The sequence below is a fragment of the Rhinolophus ferrumequinum genome, chromosome 16, assembly GCF_004115265.2.
Source record: "Rhinolophus ferrumequinum isolate MPI-CBG mRhiFer1 chromosome 16, mRhiFer1_v1.p, whole genome shotgun sequence".
NCBI classification, from domain to species: Eukaryota; Metazoa; Chordata; class Mammalia; order Chiroptera; family Rhinolophidae; genus Rhinolophus; species Rhinolophus ferrumequinum.
The window spans coordinates 2,276,390-2,296,548 of NC_046299.1; the positions used below are offsets into that span (position 1 = coordinate 2,276,390).

General features: G+C 53.6%; 1 protein-coding gene across 2 annotated transcripts in view; it reads right to left on the bottom strand.

Moving 5' to 3' along the window:
• Positions 1-8,953: 8,953 nt before the first annotated feature.
• Positions 8,954-20,159, bottom strand: part of MGMT (O-6-methylguanine-DNA methyltransferase) — a 247,091-nt gene continuing 235,885 nt past the window's right edge. For both annotated transcript variants that reach the window (XM_033129707.1, XM_033129708.1), the window contains exons 4-5: positions 16,149-16,288; positions 8,954-9,234 (exon numbers count right to left, since the gene is read on the bottom strand). In XM_033129707.1, the coding sequence (XP_032985598.1) occupies positions 9,058-9,234; positions 16,149-16,288 (317 nt within the window). In that variant the 3' untranslated portion in view covers positions 8,954-9,057. The remainder of the gene's footprint in view (positions 9,235-16,148; positions 16,289-20,159) is intronic.

Below are 20,159 nucleotides of genomic sequence, written 5' to 3' on the forward strand. Positions count from 1 at the left end.
GTGGCCTAAGGACGTCCCAGGACTAGCTCACTGCAACCTGACAATGGCCTTGTGAGGACGTGCCACTGACACCCACCACGCAGATAAGGCTGCTGTGTTCGTGTCCGGGGGCCACCACAACAAAGCACCACAAACTGGCTGCTTAAAACAATGCACATTTGTTCTCTCCCAGCTCTGGAGCCGGAAGTCAGACATCCAGGTGTGGGCTGCGCTCCCTTCTGGAACTCTGGGACGCTCCTTCCTGCCTCCTCCAGCTCTACGGGGCCCAGGTTCCCCCTGGCTTGTGGTCACATCACTCCAACTCTGACTCTGTCTTTACATGGCCTCTCCTCTGTGTCTGTGTCACTCCTTTTCTGTTCCTTAAAAGGACACTGATGCTTAGATTTAGGGGCCACTCAGATAATCTAGGATGATCTCATTTTGAGATTCTTCACTTCGTCATATCTGCAAAGATCCTTTTTTCCAAATAAGGGTCCGGGGATTGAAACCTATCTCTTTGGGGCCCCCACTGATCCACTGCGGGAACCGGGGCGTGGTGAATCACTTAACTCACGCAGAGCAACCCAGCACCAACATGGACCCTCAGCACTGAGCATCACTGCCGCCTTTCCCCACGGCGGGAGGGGCTCTGCAGACAGCTCACACAGGGCACCGTCCTCCCAGCACGGAGACCAGAGGCCACGACAGCCAGAGTTCAGACCAGCATGACGGCACAGACTGAGGGCCACTCAGAGGCCGTATGTGGGGAGAGGCGGCCTGAGAAACCGGCGTGGAGGCGGCGGAATGCAGTCAGCAACGAGCTGACCCCCAGCTCCCTGGCAGGCTCAGCCTCACACACCGCAAACGCCCGTCCTATCCTCGTGAAAATCTGTTCATCTACATCTGAGACCAATTTGCTGGAAACTACAGAATACCTGTCATATTGCTTCCTGGCACAGAAGTCAGATGTTTGCATGGAAAAGTACCGACAGCTACATACCTCTTGGTGTTGTAATATTTAGTCGTGTCATTCTACATCTCAAAGAAAAGGCAGCTTTAAATAAATGTGCGTTTCCAGCTCTCATGAGGTGCTCTGGCCTGGAGACGAGTGGGAGCTGGCTGCCTCTGGCGGGTGACAGCGCCGCCGCTGTGGCTGTCCCCACAGTACGCCCAAATGCCGCTGCATCAAGTGCTACCTCAGACCTTTGGCTGGAGTCACGTGGAGGCCCAGATGTGTTTGGGAAGTGGGTCACTCAGCATCCACAGCTGGAGGGCACAGCCAGCCCTTAAAATAAACGCACACAGACTGTCACATGTGCTCCCTGGGGGTGGCAGGTGGCCCTGCTTCTTCCGGGCTAGAGGCAGGAAGGAGCTGAGCCCCCAGCCCGACCAGGTAGGGGGTCGCCTGACACAGGTTTACTGTCAGACGGCTCAGGGGGATGCTCTAACCCCCGACCCTCCCCAGGGAAGAGAGGAAGGGGAGGGGCCAAGCAAATGAAAGATGCGTGCAGCACTCAGCTTGGCTGTGCGGCGGTGGATTTAAAACCACTTTGCCTTGTGTGTAACTTGATTTTTGTCATCTGATGATATAGAGTTCATTCCAACAAAATGAGGACTTTGTGAACTGAATCTTCCTCCACCTGTTCAGGGGCCATCGCCCCGCTGCCCGCCGCACCGGCTCAGTCCTGGCAGCCACCCGGAGGCGGGGCTGTGGTCACTCCTGGTCTGCACACAGGGGTCTGCAGCAGTGGGGGTGCACGTGTCACAACAGGCCTGTGGGCAGCGGTGGGTGCGGCCAGGACAAAAACCGGGATGGCCTTAGCTTCTGCGCCGGCTGCTCCTGTTTATGAGAAAAGCAGCAGAACAGGCACAGCCGCGCCCAGGCCACAGGCCACCCCTGGCCCTCCAGTGCTGCTGCACCCTCTTCCACCAGTTTGGGGAACTAACGTGTGCCCTGCAAAGCTGGGCGGGACATGATAGAAGCGTCTTCTCAAGAAGCTGCAGCCCCATCGTCAGCTGGTACAAGCGCTGCAGGTAATTTAAGTCATTAAAACCATCAGAAAGACGCCCTTGGGCCACCAGAACCGGGGGAGGGCACTCTACCCGGTCTACGGCCTTCTCATTCCTCTGTTTAGTCCACACTCGGGCCTCTGGCCTCAAAGCACCGATGGGCAGTCTCTCGTCAGAATTACAAGCCTCCGCTGGAGCACAGGACCCTGGGAGCAGGCGGGGCCCAGCTGTGCCATCGTCACGGCCACCTCTCCTCGGGCCCTGTGATTTCCCTGAGAAAACAGGTAAAAATTCACACATATTTTCCTGTGAACCGCCGTGGGAACCACGCTCTTCAAACCAGAACTTATTTTTAGGCACATAGGATCCCCTGCCAGCCCGTCTCCACCAAACTGGGGGCCCAGACCCAGCCAGCGCCTAAGCCGAGACCCTCACTCACGTGGGAGGTCAATTTGCAGTTATGGACGTTCTCGGAGACGCCAGGGGTCCTGGAGACAGGCGGCCACAGCACAGGAGACGATTCACGCAGACGCCACCCCTTTTGTCACCTGAGCTTTCTTGTTACAAAATGGGGAATACGTCCTTCCTCCCTCCATCCTTCCAGAAATAACACATGTGCATACTCAAAGATATTAGGAGCAGAATATCTAGGTATGGAGAAGGGTGACCATGGTCCCCTCACACAGAGATGTGTATCAGTGACACACAGTGTCACCTGCTTGTCTCTTCTTTGGGGGCAAATACCTACCTCAGTCTGATGGTGTGTACAACTTGCCCCCCTGCCGCGACCACGAGAACCCGTACAGGTTGATGCCATGCAGGTTTCCACTGGGTCAATGTTGGATTGATTTAGCCAGTCCCGTACTGATGGACCATCGGGCCGATTCCAATTTTTTATATAATAAACACAACTTTGATGAATATCCTTGGTCAGTTGTGTTTCTTCACACGCGTGCCATGCACACATGCTTTTGCCATTATTTTCTTTATTTGTGTGTGCCTGGGAGGTTGGGCGATCTCTGCCACATGGAGAAATCTGGACGGGTCAGCACCCTCCGAGGCGAGCCCCATGCTCGCTGTTCTACAAACACCACCAGCGGGGACCTGCCCACCTCAGGCTGAGCTTGGTTCTGCCCCCCGGGCCCTGCCCTCACCCGGCTGCAGGATGCCCACTGGGGGCTGTGAGAGCACAGAGAGGGAGGGGGCCAGGCCTCTCCTCGCCGGCAACATTTGCAGGTCCACACACAGCCTCAGGGTGCTGAGGAAACCTCCCCTAACTCCGGGCTGGTGCTTGGACAGGTGTGGGCAAGGAAGCACAGGCGTCCTGCCCATTATGGCAGAGATGCTAACTGTATGAGAGGGTTGTTTGGCTCCCCAGAGACACATCCACAGGACTGAACGGAAACGTGTGATGAGCTGGGCTCAGCAGTCTCCTCTGTCAGCAGGGCCCCAGGCAGGAGCCCCGGCGGGGGGAGAGCACGAGCCACAGCACTCCCTGCGGGGTCAGAGGGCACTGAGAGCATGGCACCCATGCCCCATCTCGCCCTGTCGGCTTTGCCATCCCTCTGTCCCTTTCTTCTTGGAAGGGCTGCTCTGAGCTGTCCTTGTGTCAGTCACGGATCCAGTGGTGGGACACAGAGTGTCTGCAGTGCTGGCAGCATGGTGTTTGAGGCAGGCACTGCCAGCCCCTTTTAAATTTGGGGGAACTGACGTCCGGGGAGGACGGTCACATGTTTGAGCTCACTCTGCTCCCAGGGGTTGGGGGTCTTCGAACCCAAGTTTGGCTGAACCTGAGGCTCAGTTTCTTCTCTCCCCCCTGGGTAAGAGCCTCCCCACTGAAGGCCCCTCAGAGGCCTGGGGAATGTCCCCAAGCGGCAGGGCTGTCCCACAGGGCTGGAGGCCAAACCTGCCTGCTGGAGGCTGCCAAACACCTGCTCCCACGAAGCCAAGAGTCTCACATGTGTCGGCACCCTCCTCGTAGCTATGGCAACCCAAACATGCACAGGCAGAACTTTTCGCACAGTATCACATGTTGCTTCATGTTTGGACACTGATATTTTCTCCAGCTGGGTTTTTCTTAATTTAAGTCAATAAACCAATCTGGAAGCAAACATACTATCTGTGTTTGGGAACCAAACAAAAGTGATTAGTAATGGGAAGACTTAAGAAAAATCTCCGGTGTGTGCGCGGGGATGACTGCTGAGAAACAAGGGAAGGGAGACGAAGCCCCCAGGCCTCTGCTGTGTCCCCTGACCCCCTGCCCCAGGCCTGGCCTATTGCCATCGAGAAAAACACACAGACGGCAGAAACCCCGCTCAGAGCACTGCAGGGACCGCGGCGGAGCCGGTGGAGTCATTTCAGGATCTTGTAGTCGCTTCTGCGTCCCACCACTTCAGAGTCCATGACAGTGACCACCTGGCTATCACACCCTGCATCCTCAGACCACAGCGACACCTGCTTCTTGTGAGTCCCAGCACCTATGTCCACAAGCAGCACCGTCACCGAGACCCACTCGTGACCCAGACGGCAGCTCAAAAGCACGGCCTTCAGTGTGTGTGTGGGGTCTTCGAAGGCGCCAACACCACCAAAGCCACATTTTCCAGGATCGATCTTAACTACTGTCCATGTGGAATTTTTCTTGTGGCTTTTTTCGATGAAAAAAAGCATTAATGAGAAACTCGAAAGGCTTGCTAATGACGTCTTTTCATCAATCGAGGTGCGTTCCGGCCGGGCTCTGCCCCAGCATGCACCTCACTCACTGCCCAGGGTGCACCTCCAAGTTCTCACGCACGCCACCCGCCCAGATCCTTTCAGAGCCGACCGCATGATGGAGACCAGACGCTCTCCATCTGTCGGCAGCTGGAGCCATGGGGTCCGGGGACTCTTGGCGGCTGCCCTCAGTCACTTAGGGAGGTGTCGGTACCTGCAGTTTCTCCAGCTCTGGGCCTGGCTTTCAACTGCCACCTCCATTCCTTCAGACAGACAGACAGAGAGACGGGCTGCTGGGCAGAGTTCCATTTAAATCTTAACGTCTTTCAAACTGATAACAGATACAATTGATGTGAACTTCAGCTTCCTAAACACAAACTTTCAATCAAATGCCCGTGAACAAGCAAGAAAACAGACCCTGGATGGGCCGAGGGAGGCCAAACAGTTAAACCCCGGCCGAGGGCCTCGCACTGCCCCCTCTCCATGACCCCCCTGCCAGGAGGGCAGCAAGCAAACAGACATGCCAGTGACACACAGAGGCCCAAATGCATCCCAGCGCTCAGAGACCACGGGGAAGGTTCCGTTTCCTGGTTGGTTTTCTGGGAAATCTTTTGAGTGAAATAAAACAAATTCTTTTTTTTTTTTTCTGTGTCTCATATTAAGCCCATTTATTTATCACTTCAGTTTTCCTATATGCGGCTTGAAACCAAAATAGGACTGAGATCTTTGGCAAGCTCTGAAGTGAAATGAACCATTTTCACATCGATTCAGCGGTGCCATCCCGCCCGATCCAATGGTGGCAGAGGTTGAGCTGGCATTGCTGCCTGTGGTCAGAGTGGCAGGCGTGCCAACAGCCGAGACGGGAGGGGACAGGGCCACCAGTGCACGTACGTCCTGTGTGGGCCATGTCAGGGATGACAATGGCACCCGTGAACGCATTCCTGCAGGAATTTTGGTGCCCCGGGCCCTCGGTGCATCGCACCGCCCCTTACGCTTGTAAGCCATCTCCTCGTCCAGTGCTTATTCTTAGGCTGCACTTTTCAGGGACGGAAGTTCTGGGGTAACACTGCCGTCCACAGCTGGAGGTTCTTGGCCACTGGAAAGCAGCAGATTCTGAGGAGTGAACAGCACGGAGGGGCGGGGACCCTGGGAAAAGGCGCACCCTCCACGACTCGATCTCCAGCCAATTTTCAAGTCACACGAGGGTCGTTCGGTGACCGTTCTGCTGGGTAAGAAGCGGACACGAGTTAAACATCCCGTCTGAGTTACTCACAGGTGAGGCGGCACACTTCCTCAGAATGCCACCCCGCCTGCCACCTCTGGCTGCAGACCCGCTGAGCCCTGCCCGCGCCCATAAGCCTTCCTTCAGGGTTCCTCACCCACCCAGCCCACGCCACGACGTCCCATGTTCCGGCAGTCAGGTTTTCTTCTTCGGGCAAGAAGCAGTCAGGCAGGTACTGTGGTTTCATCACTGACTGGATGCAGCCACAGGGTGTGGCGAAAGAGGGAGCTTGACACCTTTGCTCCTGGAAGGGAAAGGGATGGGGGAAGAACACAAGGACGCTGCGGAAAACTCAGCCTCCTGCGTGGCTGAGGGCATCTACTTCACTGTGAGTGTTTCCACAGAAACACACATTGTTTCCAAACCTTTCATTATCTGGGTCTCCGGAAATGGGTGAGAACAGCGTGCCCTGGCTGAGCGGCTGCACACAGCCAGCTGTCATGCCGCCCGCGGGTCCCCGTGTCAGCGTTCAAAGCTCCATGCGCTGGATGGATGGGGAAACCCGATCGGTGAGGACGACCTGGGGCCGAAGCCAAGGAACACAGCTCTCGTGTCGACATTCTTTTTATTTGGAAAATATTTTTGTATTTCTTTGTGCCTTCCCTTTTCCTCTCTATTTTCATAAGCCGTGCTGCAACCCTGAGGAGCGCCAGCAGCTCGGGGCGACCCGTGCTGGCTTTTCATGTCGGCCTCTGCAGAGCTTGTCCTTGGAGCGGTACATGGCCACTCCGGTTTGAGCTGGGCTGCTGCCTCTGTCAGCGGGAACCTCGGGGCATATATCAAGCCTGTTCTGACAGGGCCGAGGGAGCCCTGGGAGAGAGCAAACAGAACATGGTTTTGTACTGCACCAAGGGCATGGCCCAAACAGGCGGTGCCAGGCATGTACAGCTGCAGGGTCACCTCGGATGGCTTCGAGGGGCGGGCCCGTGGCCGCACGTGGCGGCATGTGTGTGGCTGTGCAGCCCAGGACCTTCCTCAGAGCCTGCCTGGGGATCTGGATTGCAGTGGAGGCTCCCCACGTAAGGGACTCACACTCCCTTGGCCCAGGAGGTGGCCTGTGTGCAGAGGGACATCTGGAGCATTGTCAGGGTGTGACAGTGTCACTGGGTGGCCTGCTGCTCTGCTGGCAGCCCTGACGGTACACTGCGCTTCATGGGACGGTCCTAGAGCCCAGCTGAGAGTTCCCTCCTGCTGCCCACTTGCAAATCCATCCTCAGGCAGCAGTGGAGGCTGGGGTCTCCCAACCACAGCCTAGTGCACTGCTATGGTGCCCTCTATTGGAAAGTGCTCAGACAAAACCCGCATCCAGGCCAGCGAGGCTGAGGCTGCTGCCTCCGAGAACCAGTGCAGGGCAGAGCAGGACGGCAGACTGGAGGACTCTTGGTGGTCGTCAGTGGCTGCAGCGAAACCTTTTCCTTGGCGAGCTCAGAACACAACCATCTTCATGACCCCCAGATGCAAAGTGCACCCCAGACCCCCCACTCGTCTTCCCAACATGCCAAAAACAGAAACGGGCCCCCTCTCTGCTCTGACAGAGAGATGTCCAACGAGAGCGAGCTTCTGGTTCTCAAAGCTTGCCTAGGGCATGAAGTGTTTGCAGCCCCGCGAGGCTCCATGGAGCTGGGGGGAGCTCAGAGGCAGAAGCCCCCCCCCCCCAGCATCTACACAGCTCCTGCAGGAATCTGACTTACCTCACTTCAAAACTAAAGCCCTGAGAAGGAGCCAAATCAGAGGATCGGGTAATGCTCATATCACTTTATTTTCAAGGGGAAGAAAATCCAGAATTGATCTGGTGGATGTAAGAAAAGGATACGATAAATCTTAAGTTGGTCAGGAAAGCCTAAAGTTTGTTCACGTTGGGATCCTGTTCTTTTGTTGGCATTGAGGTAACGTGGAATATAAAATACACCCAAACCGTACGCATTATAAGGCTGTATTTTTATCCAAGTTTCTGGTGACATATACAAACCACTTGAGCGTCTCTGCTGTGGTTTACCCCGTCACAGGAACCCTTGACAAAAATACAGCTTTCTATTGCACAGCTGGGTATAGTTTATTTTCTCCATATATCATATGCTCTATTTTATTTATCCACATGCATAGCTACAAGTTTCGCCTCTGCTTTCAGACACAGTTAATTATATAGCTAAGATGACAAGATGATAACGAAGGATCAGACTGGGCGGCGCAGCAGATGCTGGAAATCTCTCCACTGCTGCCGGGGACATACGCCCACTCACCCTTGTGTGTCACCTCTGACTTCTAGGCTTGACCTTGGGGCGCTGGGATGGGGATGCTTGGGTCCCTCATCACCTACTGTTCAGCGGGTGCCAAGGCCGGGAGGAGCCCAAGAGGCTGGGGCTGGGGCGACACCGTCCCTCAGACAAGTGCCCCTTCCATCACACCCTCACCCAGACAGTGGCCTGTTTTCCCCAATCATTTTGCAAGTGGTTATTTTCTATTCCATAGATACAGATTAAAAATGGATGCATCCTGCACTAGCTTTTCTGGCAGCTGGAAGGTCAAAGCTAGAAAACCACCGTAAGCACCCATTTCCACGGCTATTCCCCATCCTTCAACAAGGCGTGAGAGTGAACCCTTGACTCAGCAGCTTTGACAGCCAGGAAGAAGGGGAAGGCAGGAAACTTGCTGGCGTGGCCAGCTTCTGGGGACACACACGGCTGCAGCGTGGGCAGGATGCCGGGGCCTGCTGTCTATAGCTGGCTCCGGGCACAGGTGCGGTGTCCGAGACAGCCAGCTGTTCCCCGTGGGCACAGGACGCTCCCCTTCCAGGGTGGTCACCCTCACACATCCAGTGCTCCCACTCTCTCATCCCTGTTTTAACAGACGTTAGAAATGGCCCCACAACAGTGTGAGAGAAGGGAACAAACTATTCACACAATGGACGGTCTTCTGAACGCGCTCTGCTGTATAACGTAAAAACAAGTAAGGACACACACACACGCATCCCCCAGGACACGTCCGGATCTTTTAATATACCAACACCCCGACACAGCCACCTCCGACATGCTACTCCATTTATGTGCCACTCAGATATTCACTGCTACCACAAACGCTCAATTCCGGCCGGCTGGCTGGGGTTCTGGCTGGACGGGAGCCCCCTCCATGGCCAGCTTCCCCACCAGGCTGCCTTCGTGGGCCAGAAGCCATTCCTTCACAGCCACTCCTCCGGAGTAGTTGCCCATGGCTCCACTGCTGCGGACCACTCGATGGCACGGGATGAGGATGGGGACCTGGAAAACAGGGAGGCTACCATCAACCGGGGCTCTGGGGTAGTGAGCTCTTTGGGAGTCGAGAGCTAGGCCCCCGGAGCTCACTGACCGGGGCCGCCTTGCAGCGACTCATCCACTGGCAGGCCGCTGGTGAGGGAGCTAGCGGGGGCCCCAAGGTGGCTCTGTCTCAGCAACTCCCAAGGGTCTCGGAGGGTCTCTGCAGGCCGGGGAGGGACATGATGCCCCGGGGTGACTGCAGCATCTGCCGGCGAATCCCTTCGCACCAAGATTTGGGAGGAGAAAATTGAATTTCATTTGGTCCATGATTAATAATGTGCACTTACAGAATTTCCAGTTACACTTCCAAGTTCTGGGGTGGCATGTAAAGTTCTCAAACCTCCCCGAGAAGGAACAGGCGACCTCGGGAGGGCTGTACTCACGCAGGCCACTTGAACCCAGGGGTCAGCACCCGGGCTGCAGCTGGACGCAGTCCACACCCGCTTCTGTAAATAGATTTCCTGGCACACAGCCACAGCCACTTGGGACATACTGTGTGGCTGCTTTTGCAAAGCCTAAAACATTTACTCTCTGGCCTTTTATAGGAAAGGTTTGCTGAGCCCTCGTTACACCGCCCGTGCCCTTGGATACCTATGTCCCCTCCTTGGTCTCTGGACACTCAGAAAATTTGGGATGTTCCAGCTCCCATCTCTTCCCACCTGAGGAGCTGCACTCGCCACCACCACCACCCTATCTGGGCTGGGACAGGCCAGCCAGCTCTTCCACTGACCCCTCACAGGTGCTGGCCCACCCCTCAGTCTGTTCTTGGTGCCGTCTCTCCCCCACCCCCAATGGCTTCTGAGACCTGGTCAGTGCCTGCCCCTGCTGGGGTTGGTGACAGGACAGGGGTCTAATTCCAGCAGGGATTCCTGGAAAGCCCACACAGCCATGCCACCTGTCTACCGTAGCTTTTCTATCCTAAAAACACTAATGTCTTGAAGTCCTCTATCCATTTCTCAGTTGGTTCAGAACATGGGAGGAAAAGAAAGGGGTGTAATTTATGGTCCCTTAAAACCACAGTGGACGGAGCCACCTCGAGCGGCTGACTCCTCTCCCTGAGCAGCCCTATCGACACGACTTTGAGCATGCCCAGTGTGCCAGGGTGGCCTCACAGCAGGGGGCTGCCCACCACAATGGGCACCATGTGTCCCCCCTGCCAGGGCTCCGGGAATCGGCGCCTGCTTAGATATCCCAGCAAGCAGTTCGGGGCGCCTGAGCAGAGTGGCTCCTGGTGGGCCCCCGGGAGCGGTGGGGTCTCCGCAGAGTTCCAACTGCTCCTGAGGAAAGGGTCTGCTCGAGCGCCTGGGAAAACGGCCTCATTCTCGGTTGCTTTCTTGACAGGCTGGATGGCAGGCCTCATCACGGTGCAAAACATCACTGGCTGCTCCATGATGAGTGTCACTGCCAGTGCTCACAACTACAGGAACTGGGGCCAGCTCTAGGGACGGGGGCCCGGGTTGGGAAGAAGGGTGCAGATGCCAGTGGACCCCACACGTGGGGGGGCCTCAGGAGGCGTCCAGGGAGCGCTCAGGGCTGGTCCCCGGCCCGCCCACCTCCCGCAGCTCCAGGCCTGCCCTCTGCCTCTCCCTGCGCTCCTCTCTGTGCACTTGCATCCGGCCATCCTCTCCACGTGTGCCAGTGACAAAACCAGCCATTCCTGTCAGGTTGCTAAGGGCAAGGACTTCTCTTCTTAGACTCCAAGTCCTGTTTTCCTGCCCACCGTGCGCCTGCACTCAGCTGCAGCTCAGCAGAGAGGGGGTCTGGCCCCTGCCTCCATGCGCAGTGGGCACAGCCCCTGGTCAGTGAGGAACTGACGAAGTGGCTGAGCACATGTGCCCAGGATCACCCTTTGCCCTTTGCTCCCTGGGGTGGTCACTTCTGCTTCTGCCCTCACCACACACTCTTCACTGTGAACGGAGCACAGGTGTCACCAGCTGGGCACCTGTCCGTCTCAGCTGGCCGCATAAACCCACTTGTCTGGAGTGCCCCCTCCAGGGCTCTGAGTGGCACCTGACTCTTAGTGGATGGCATGACGGTCAGTCTCCTCCTGGACATGGCGCTCAATAACGTCATCGAGGAACGCCTGCTCCGTGTCCCACAGGGCACGTCATGACATCATGTCCTCCAACAAGCCCCAGGCCAGGCATTGTCCTCAGGTCACATTAAGTCTCTCGCCCAAGTTTACCTGGCTTTTGGGGGCAAAGAATTCCATGCAGCCTGGCAGAGGCAGAGCTCAGCCCTCACACCCCTCGGACCGCCCCCCAGGGGACTGCTGAGGTGGGACCTGGGGGCCGGGAGTACGACTTGGCTTGGGACCCGGGAATCTGATTCCCCCCACAGCTCACACCAGGCCAGATTCCCTCCCAAAGTTTGGGTTGCCAAGGGAACGCGTGCCATCTCGGGGCCTTCTCCGCCGACCGGCGTGGTGAGGGTGAGAGCTGATCTCCTGTTCAGTGTAGTTTAACAGAGTGAAAAGCAGTAACACTGCCAAGACCTGCAAATGGCATCAACCCCTTATTGGAAGGAGTAACAGAAAACGTTAAGAATAGCATATTTACTCAGATGGAGGGCTTTTTGCTGTTTGTTTTGTTTTATCAGATACCATCGTCACAGTGATAACTGCTGTGAGGACATGCTTATCTGACAATCTACAATTCAACTTTTGACTGACACAGAGGTAGGCATTTAATTCAGTGTAGTTTTGAAAACATTTAGGTACAATTTCCCTCCCTAACAGCAGATTTCACAGGTGACCTTTGATTTTCTTCCCTCCCTCCCCACAAGCTATGAAATGACAAAAGTGTGTGATATGAAACCCCCTCTCTACATACATGCAGATAACAGGACTGCTGCATGGGACAGCAGGTATAATTCCAGCTACGCCCAGCTTCATCGTATGCATGCAGTGACTTACCGAGCATGCATTGTTTCCCCCAGTTACAAACGGGGAACACTGCTTCTGCTTCCGCTCATGTTGGTGGCAGGTTTCACACTATTAAAATAATGAAACCTGCTAAAATTTATTGGGGCCCTAAGGACATTTCCAAGGAGCCGTGCCCTCCATGCCCTCTTCTTTAACGCCTGTGCTGCATAAGATGTAATTTTTATCAATAACCAAGCAGCTCATAATATCACAGCTGCATTGAAATCTTCATGCTGTGAAATCTAATTCATCCAATACGCGAATCCATCACTTACACAAACCCTTTCTCAAATGCTATAAAACTTCCAAACCCATAGATTTGTCTCCAACAAAAATAACACGAAGGGGCCTTTCAATCAATAGCGGAATCCCTCTGATTCTGGTGCTGGTTGAATATTTTCTCCAGCTTCACCTTTGTTCTTGCGGTAGCAGCCCACAGGGGAACGCGCTTGTTTCACTCGCGCCTCATCAATACCTAAATCCTGGTGAACAAGTGACACCGAGAAGCTGTAATCAATAGCTCCCTGTGCGTTTTTTTCTTCTGGTCAAATGGTTCAGCCCCACTGACAGCCCTGCCACTTAGAACATGATGCTAAATCTTTATCAACAGCCATCTGGGTGAGTGGCAGAACAAGGCTCGGGGGTCATTAGTGCTCGTGGCAATCTGTGAATAAACTAACTCCTCCGGAATGCGTTTTGTTTAGAAAAAGGTGGGAAGCACTCTGTGCGCCCTATTGATTGCCTCTGAACCGCATTTAGCAAATTCTGTCTGAGGATGAGCGGACGGGTGCTTTGTGGGGGAGGGCGGGAGCAGTCTTCAGTCTGCTCTATGGGAAACCCGTCCTCCATGCGGGGTTTGGGACAGAGCCTTCCAGAAGGCTGCCAAACCGTCTGCCCTGGGCTAGTGAGTCCCGCATGGAAAGCCTTGGAAAAACCAGGTGTCTGGATGGGACGAAACTCCCACACAGTGACAACCATCTCTCCTTCTGGCAGGGGAGGAGAAACGATGCCAGCAGTTAACGCCGAGATATGAACCAGCATGTGTCCGCATTTATGGTGGGCCCCTGAAGGAATGAATGCCCAGCGAGATCTATGGTGTCTGCAACATTCCAAGTCCATTTTCACGCCATCGCGGAAACACACAACTGCCCTATTCAATCTGGATAGAGGTGTTTTCAAGGAGCAAATCCTGACGATGCGTCTTCATGCGGGAGCCCGTGCGGGCGCTTCTGCACCAAGGAGGGGAGACACCCACGCAGGACGTCGATCGTGGCCCAGCCCCTGACCTGGCCCCGTCTCCCTCAGGTCTGGGCCACCTCCTGGATGCCCCAGCCTGTCCTAAGGTTTTCACGAACTTTATGGGAACGCTTTGAGCACTGCCACGCTCCCTGCTGTCACCCACGCATCTGAAGCTTTCTCACAGGAGCATGTCTGACATGGCTGCACCGGAACGGGAGGCATCTCTCAGGTCCTGCAGCGGCTGGCACGTCTGCAACGTCCTCATCAGGTTGAGGGTCCCTGCGTGAGGTACACGCAGCACCTAACTGTGGAGGCAGGCCTGTGGAAAGGCTGTCTTTGGCACAGAGGGAGGTGGCTGCCAAGAGGAGGGGGCACCTGCTGTGTTTTCCTGCCGAGTCTGTCGTCACCGCCGGGCTTGGCTTTGGCCCGCGACGGGAAGGTCAACATGAGGACTTCACGGGCATTAGAGTTTTAAGCCCTGCGAGAGCCTATTTTATAAATTTCAGTGACTGAGGCCATACTCGAACAGAGACACTCATAGAGATTAATAGCTGAGGCGCCAGTCATGCTGGTTGCAGGACAATAAATGTTCCTGAATATTGCCACCAGCGCGATTGCTGGTCGGCCACGGCGTCTCCACCAGAGAGAGGAAGCGCTGTCACTGCAGAGGCAGGTGGGGGGGCTGTTTATTTGTATATGTCCGTTAGAGAGCTCGTTTCTCCAGCCAGAGGCAGGAGTCGGACACAGTGCGGGAGCAGGCGTGGTGGGCAGCTGTCTCCATGTGTGCTTGGGGGGCGTCACACGGACGTCAAGGAGTGAGAGGAAAATGGGTAACTCTACCCACGGGACGTGGACAGTAGAAGTGGCCTGGAACAGGGATGGAGGTCTGGGACCAACGGAGAATACCTACAGAACACAGTGACGGCAGGGACGCAGGAGGCCCGTTAGCTTCCCACGTGCTTCTCGCCGGGCTCTCCGTGGACCTATGACTCCAGAGTGTCTGAGTGGCCTTTTTATCTGGAGCAAAGTCAGACTGAGTCACAACATGGGAGAAGATGGTGGCCTTCCAAAAGGAAGATACACGTAGGCTTTACTGGCAAATGTGAAAAATCATATTCAGAAACTTGATTCAGAGTCATTCCATACACTCTGTAAAAACGTGACCCTCGGTGCGTGGTGAGAATGCGTTCTAATGTCACTGGGCACCCGGCAGTTGCTAAACGACATGCTAATGGGGCTGACTGCCCTCGTCACTGAGAACTCAGGACATGGAGAGGCACGGGTGGTGGGTGTGATGCCTCATACACATCATGTACTGTGCCTGACAATCTGGGTACTTTCCTACGGCAGGAGGACTTCCAGGTGAGACGTGCTTATTGAGATGTTGTGATCCACTCACTATAAACAGGAGCTGCTTCTTAAAGAATGCCAATGTAGTTCTGTGCGAAAGCCCAAGTAACTGCCATCTTCTTGCAACGCCGGGCTCTGCCCTCAGGCTGCCGTGAGCCAGTGGCAGGAGCACTGAGCGTGCTGTGCAAACGCCTGCCTGTCCCCTGCGAGCAGGGATGAAAACAGGTTTGACGATATACAGCAAAGCCACCGCAATTTTTAAAAAGTGGGTCTGATTTAGTAATTTCCTATCCCATGATTCAACGATGCTCTTTGCTCTTCCTGATCAGAAGGCATTCTGTTCTCCTCCTGGAGAGTTTCCTATGGCTGAAGGGAGAAACCGGCCGGTCCCTGGACAGGCTGATGAGGACGGAAACATGCCAGGGGCCTCACATGTCTGAGCGGGTCTCCCGGCGGGCCGAGCTGCTGTGCGGTTGGGGCACCCGTCCTACCCACACGCAGGGTTCACAGGCATGTGTGACCTTGGCCAGGCCCACTTCACAGCCTTTGTTGTGCTGACTTGCTTTGCACAACTGGATGGCCTGCGGCCTGTGTGTGATGTGACAGGGAGCAAAGGTGCCCTCTGCACTTCTGGGTCTGAGAGGTGCAGCCACCCCACACTGCGGCCCCCACCCTGGGCAGCCCAGCTCCACCTGCTCTGCGAACCTTGCTCTCAGCAGACCCTGACTACCCAGCACAGGAGGGCCAGGATGTGGAAGAGCTTGGAGACAGCCCTGCCTGGGGTAAACATGCCTGCATGCAGCGAATTAGGGTCCTAAGCTCTACCAGCTGGGTGCTCTCAGGTCCGACGTGAACCCTTTCTAACAGTCAGGCCCAGGAGGACTGGACCTCGTCACAGAGCGTGGCCTCTGGGAGATGGGGCTGGCTGTGGACGCTGCACGCACATCCTTCCAGAACGGAAGCTCCACAAGGGTGAGGCTGTTGCTTGTGTTTCCGGCTGTAACCTGGCACCTGGAAGAACGTCTGGCACACACTAGGCAACCAGTACCCCAGCTGATGAGCGAATAGATGACTGTCCGCTTGCCACTTCTCCAGGCTTCCCGCCCTCTGTGCTCCCCGACAAGGGGATCCTGTGGTTCTGACACCCGGAGGGAGGGGGCTTCTGGTGGTGTGCGGGAAGCTTCCTCATCACCTTCACCAAAAACGGGTGGAGGAGCCCCTCACAAACGCTTCCTCTCTCCCCACCCACTGTGGCACAGGCTGCCTCGGAAACACGCTTAAGTTAAATGACACTTGGCCCCCTGCGTGCAGTGCCGAGGCCACGTGCCCACCCGGCTGACCCATCTCCACGTGGACACAAACTTACCGGATTGCTTCTCATCGCTCCGCCCACCGCCCGCGCCGCGTTGGGGTTGCCTGCCAGGGCCGCTAACTGCTGGTAAGAAACCACGTCTCCGAATTTCACATCCTTCAGCAGCTTCCACAACACCTGCCTGGTGAATGAGTCTGGAAGGAAGAAGGCGGAATGAGGTTATTTGGACAAACGGCTCCAACAGCTCGGATATAAATAGCTGTCAGTCCCCAAACAGAAAATGCATCAACACAAATCAAGGTGTTAGATTCAATTAAAACACGGTTTCTACGCACGCTGCTGTCACCATATCACCTGGAAAGGAGGTACAAGCGTGAGGCAGGGCACGGAGCAGGCTGGCTCCTTTGCAGGCATCCCAGCAACGTATCAGATTGACAACTTCGGCCCATCTTCCCTCGTTCCTGCCTGACGCTCTCCCAGTTCGCCCGCATGTATAAATTAGCACGCGGTTCAATTAATAAGCACAGAAGGCCCCACCTGCCCACCGACTTCAAAACCTTTTGTACTGCTGGTTCATTCCCAACCTCAGCTGGGACCCAGAAGGAAAAAAGAAGCCACGGGCTGGGCTGTGAGGTTCTGCTAGCTGTCCACATCCTGTAGCGAGCAGGCTCAGATTGCCAGACAGACACCAAGGTACCAGGGGTTGGCGAGGACCTTGACTGCAGGCCTCTGTAAGGAGCGTGGCTGCAAGTATCACACAACTTTATTCCCGCTTTAATGGACCAACCGCATCCAGTTGCATTTACTCTACATGGTGCTGCACGAATGAACAGGTGAGTGCACGAAAGACCACTCTCTCCCTCTGCCTCCGGGTGTTAGAGCCGTTCTGGTGCAGTGTTTGCGGAGGAAAGAGGACGCCTGCGTGCCCAGGATGCAGGCCCATCGGAATCGACACCTATTGTCTTTCCAAAGGAGGCCAGAGCTGCGTGCCCCGCCACGGGCATGAGCCCTCCAGCGGAAGGAGGTCCTGATGGCAACAACAAAGGAGTGTGCCCATAACTGCACCAATTACAGTCGGTGCCAACCTGGCAAAGTGTGATTTGGTTCTTAAAGGAAACACACCCTCACATGCGTGTTAAATAATAAAAATCACTTCTTAACTGAAGGGAAGGATAATCACTTCGCTGGGAAAAAAAATCTGTTTAGTCTTTATTATAACATTAAGCAAATTAAACATCAGCATAATCCAGGTGATACGAGAAAAGGGTCATCAAAGAAATTAACTTTGTTGTTCATTAATTTACATGGATTAGGAGAGGCCAAAAGATAGCAAATGTGCTCTAGTTTTTTATGATATAATTTCAAACTGTACACCGTTTGTGGCAGGAGGGTGACTTTGGGGTTAATCAGACTGATTTGTCCTTTTAATTGCTTTCTATTCAAAGAAAATTCATTAGATAATGTTCTCTTCAAAATTCATGAATCAATTTAACCGAAGGAACCATATTAACAGCTTTGGGTTCATTAGCGCAGGCAGTTGTGCCGCTGGCTGATTGCTGCGAAGGTTTCCTTAGGCAAACAGACTCTGTTTGCTGTGATTTCTTCAGAACGGGTTTCCAAACCAAACTGTTAATCATTATTATTGTTGCTATGCCTCACTTAAAAAAAGGGGGAAAAAAAAAAGGGGAGGGGAAGAAAGAAAAGCGAGGCAGCCTGGTGATAACTTGCAGGAAAGCGATTTCAGGGACAGCTGTCTTGGAAAAGAAACAATAAAGCAGCACGTCCACACTGTGAGAAGCAGAGGCCAATCTCCCACCTCCCCCGGAGAGCACAAAGTTGTCGCTTTCTGTTTTCCAAGTTCTGATCCAGGAAGAGGATGCTGCCTAGCTTTTCCAGGAGGACAGCCTGGAACTCTACTGAACCTGTCGGAACACAATGAGAGGTGTGTGTGTGTGTGTGTGTGTGTGTGTGTGTGTGTGTGTGTGTGCAAACCCTAGCGGAGCACAGAACAGTTCCCAGAAGCTGGGGCACCTCAGTGCGCGGTCGTCTGAGCGCCAGCCTCGAGTGCTGCTCTGACGAATTACTGTCAGATTACACAGCACCTTTCTCTCCGACTGTAAAAGTATCGTATAATAAAACAATTATACATCCATCTATGAGCGCAGAGTTTATCAAACAGTTTCAGCTTCATTGTCAATTTTTCATGGGAAACCATTTCTCACCTGGTACACACACACCAGGCAATATATTAGGTGAAATAGCTCAAGGAAGGCAATATTTAGCAATCAAGCACATCGTTTTACAAATGTATTTGAAAACTCAATTTCACCCTGTAGGGAGCAAATACATTAATTAGTTTAAGCAGGTCTCAGAGACAGGGCTGTAACCCCACCCCGTGCAAAACCTGACGCTGAAACTGTACCCGTATTCGAGGAGGGGGCTGACACCTTCGGTTGTTAGATATCATTCTAAAATGTAGTAAAACCTGCTCACAAAAACTAACATACGGCAACATTTTCTTGAGGTTGAGGTGACCATATAAGTCGTCAGTGGCTGGACCATCATTTAGGTGGCCCAAAGGAGCACTATTACAATATTCCTCTTTTCTCTCCGGTGATGCCCCCTCTCCGGTCCCCCTTGGAGCCATGAACCCAGGGCTGTGGAGCAGCGTCCACAGCCCACATTCTGGAAGTCCCTCTCCTTCACCCTGTGTTGTCCTCCTCATCCTTTCTCTGGCCTGTGCTGGGGTCTGGCTACTGCTCGTCATGTTCACGCAGTGGGGTGGGGGTGGGCTCTGCTGGAGGCTGACCTGCTTCCCAGACTCCCTTTCCTTAGGACATGGCCATTTCATCGGTCCGGGTGGCTACTGAAAACACACCCCTGTGACCACCTAACCCTGCAAACACGGTTTTCTAAATTCTCTCTCTCCCTGGAGTGTATGTCACCAGCCAGGAGGTGATGGCACTGTTTCCCAAAACTGGTCTGGAAGATGTTTTCCTATGTCATAGACACCAGGATTTTATATGAGCTCGTTCCATGCCACGTGTGGACATCAGGGCAGCCCTCACTCACAGCTGAGCGAGGCGCTGATAAGAAAGGTCTATGAAGATACCACATGCCAGACGCAGGACATGGGGGATCGGCCAGGGGCCCAGGCAGACAGGAAAACCTCAACTCACCTGGGAAAAGAATCAACAAATGCAAAGGCAGAGACAACCTGTAGTTAGTGTCACCTGACAACGTCCGCCAGCTTTCTGAGGTATAATCGACAAATAAAATTGTAAGATATTTAAAGTTATACAGCATGATGACTTGATATACATCATCTGACAACTTCAAAGGATCTGTAATAAAAATACTACAAGAAGGGAAAACACCCTTGAAACCAATGAAAAGACACAGGATTACAAAGACAAATCAAATGGAACTTAGTACAGAAAAACACAATAACCACAATTTAAACACTGCACTGCGTGGGCTTAATAGCAGAACGGAGATGCCAGAAGCAAGAGTCAATGGAGCTGGACAAGCCAGTAGGAATCACACAATCTGAAAAACAGAGAAGAAAATGTCAAAAACAAAGAACAAAAAAGAGCTCTGGGGACCTGTGGGACAAAGCAAAAATGTCTTAACACTTGTATTATTGGGAGTTTCAGAAGGAGAAGAAAAAGAGTGCAGTGTAGAAAAAAAAAAAGCTAACAATTTTCCAAATTTGGCAAAAGACATACAACTACAGATTTAAGAAGCCCAGCAAACTGCAAACTGGACACATTCAAAGGAATTCACTCCTAGACATACCATGATCAAACTGCTTAAGTGTAAGGACAGAAAAAATAAACCTCAAAAACTTTAAACATGCTGCATTATTTATAGGGGAACAGTGAAATGATCTGAATGACTCCAGAATTCTCATTAGAAACCACTGAAGCCAGAAGGAAGTGAAACAGCAATTTCAAATTGCTAAATGAAAAGAACTATCAACATAAAATTCCATGTCCAGTTTAAAAAAAAAAATTCTTCAGAATTAAGTTAAAATAATGCCATTTTCAGATTAAGAAAAAAAAA